At 31.3% G+C, this 2,187-nt stretch overlaps 1 protein-coding gene across 1 annotated transcript; it reads left to right on the top strand.

Annotated features, from left to right (window-relative positions):
* The first annotated feature begins 56 nt into the window (after nucleotides 1-56).
* Nucleotides 57-1,564, top strand: LOC117117852 (protein SSUH2 homolog). The gene is made up of 3 exons (XM_033262320.1): nucleotides 57-166; nucleotides 420-549; nucleotides 1,304-1,564. Exons 1-3 carry the CDS (start codon nucleotides 81-83, stop codon nucleotides 1,547-1,549), a joined length of 462 nt encoding a protein of 153 aa, XP_033118211.1. The 5' UTR covers nucleotides 57-80; the 3' UTR covers nucleotides 1,550-1,564.
* The last annotated feature ends 623 nt before the right edge of the window (nucleotides 1,565-2,187 follow it).

Raw genomic sequence — 2,187 nt, forward strand, 5'->3', positions numbered from 1 at the left:
CCTATAGTGGTTTATCAGCCATGTGGCTTGTTTACATTAAGTCTGCATCACCTAATATTTATTACATGTCCTAATTATGTATGCCTTCTCTTATTTTAGTATCTGCCCCACCTCCTGTATACCAGCCCCCTCCACCTGAAAAGAGGCCGGAAGAACATTTTCAGAGGTAAAGTCTTTGTTTACACCTTATGTAATTTGGTACTTGATCTGTTTGTCTTGATACTCAAATTTGATTACCTCCAATTATTGAACCAAGGCTTCTTGGATAAGGAATCAAAATTATCTTTTGATAAGTATAGAGTTATCAGTCGTCATGTTTACATACATACATCACCAGGACAATATTTGATTATGACATGAAGCAGCCATTTAACCCATTAAAATACATTTTATATTTCTTGTGTTATTGAACAATACAGCTCTGGTTCTATTAATGAGGAGCAGGTGCGGAGCGCTATCCTGGCGTTTGTTGACCAGAATTGTTGTTATGGATCCAAACCAGCAACAGAAATGAATTTTGAACAAATTCTACCATCGAGTGCACTCCATGTAAGTTGAAGTGCTGAGTTCAAAGTTTAAGTAGACAAAAGTTCAGATAAACAAAATAGTTTGGTAGTACTAGTTGTTTGGTAGTTTTTTTTTCAGAAGGTCTATGTTTAACGTTTCTAATTTATTTAGGCCTCCTTCCACACTTTCATAATTTTTTTACTATGTTTACCTTTTACTTGTGCTAATTAATATATTTTATTATTATTAATTATGTATTAATTCCTATTTAACTAGTATTCTTATCTTACAACAATGTTTTGTAAGGTGGTAAGCATATCAGGAACTCTTTTGGACTTTCAGTACTTTTAATGTATAGAAAATGCAGATTATACTAAAAAGAATGCAGAGAAACGGTGTTCCAGTTGTATTGTTTAAAAAAAAAAACATGATATCAGAGTGGGTTATACACCCAGCAAAAGCTTCACAATTTTTCTGTGTGTTTGATAAGGCTTAGGGGAGTGGAGAGTTTATCATTTGCGATCTCTGATGTTTTACAACCAAGTCTGAAAACCTAATAATAATAAACTTGCATGCCTATAATCAATCAACATTCAGTATATTTAATTTTAATCATATTATTCAATCAATCATCAGGTTGGGTGACTGGCACTCTTTCCCAGTTTGTTGTTCCCATGTATAATAAATAATAATTAACCTGTTTGAATGCATACAATAAATGTTTATTAATGTATACAACTTGAATGCATAGAGTAGATAACATTAAACTAAATAACATAAAATTAAATCCTTACAGTACCAACTTGAAACATACACTGAGAGTCGTATAACTAAAAGAGTTTGTGTACCTTATCGAGGTGGCATCGTAGATGGACCACATATGGGTGCCCCACCGCCACCATGGTCCATGCCATGTCATCCTGATAGCTTGTTTAAAGACCACACCAAAACCATGGAAATTCCCCACACTTCTGATGTCAGGGTAAGAGAAAATAATTTTTGTCTTTTTAACATTCAAGACAGTAACTGTCTGAGCCTCTGAAGCCGGGCACACACTGATGAATTAATGGTATAAAATATATTATTGGCCCAAAAAAAACCCCAAAAAACGAATGGTTTATATCATCCCCACCCACATGTCTTCTATAATATTGGTTAAAAAAAAAAACTTTTTGAAAAGAAAAAAAAAAATGTTTTTAAACATCAGCATACAACTCAATGATGATGTTTGGCTTTAGCAAAATAAAAATGAAAAGCCTCCCTCCCTCATCACTTTTCCAGCCTAGATGGGATGATAAAATCATTTTTTTATTGAACATTAATATGTAAAATTAGTTAAGAATTTATATATATTTATATTGTAATTTTAATGAATTGTGTAAATAAATTTTCAGCTCATAGATTTATATTTTTGATATTTAGAATTTTTCAATTGCAAATAATAGTATTTCAACTTTTAATACGTTTAGTACTTTGGTAATTTTTTCAATTTTAATGTATTTAGCAAAAAATCTCAATGTCTATTTATTTCCAATATGTATGTATATTTTTGTAATGTAATGCAATCAAATCCAGCTTTTTGCTTTCAATCATAAATTAGGTACCTGAATAAATAAAAAAAAAAAAAAAAGAAAGAAATAAACACTGCACTGACATTCTTGGCCGATGCAATTTTGAAGA

Source organism: Anneissia japonica, unplaced genomic scaffold, assembly GCF_011630105.1.
Source record: "Anneissia japonica isolate Jap-2015-1 unplaced genomic scaffold, ASM1163010v1 scaffold219483_len2187_cov220, whole genome shotgun sequence".
NCBI lineage: Eukaryota > Metazoa > Echinodermata > Crinoidea > Comatulida > Comatulidae > Anneissia > Anneissia japonica.

Coding starts and splice junctions, on each gene's coding strand:
- LOC117117852 (XM_033262320.1), top strand. CDS start 81: ATGCCTTCTCTTATTTTAGTATCTGCCCCACCTCCTGTATACCAGCCC. Junction 167..419: donor CCGGAAGAACATTTTCAGAG/GTAAAGTCTTTG, acceptor TGAACAATACAG/CTCTGGTTCTATTAATGAGG. Junction 550..1,303: donor TACCATCGAGTGCACTCCAT/GTAAGTTGAAGT, acceptor AAATCCTTACAG/TACCAACTTGAAACATACAC.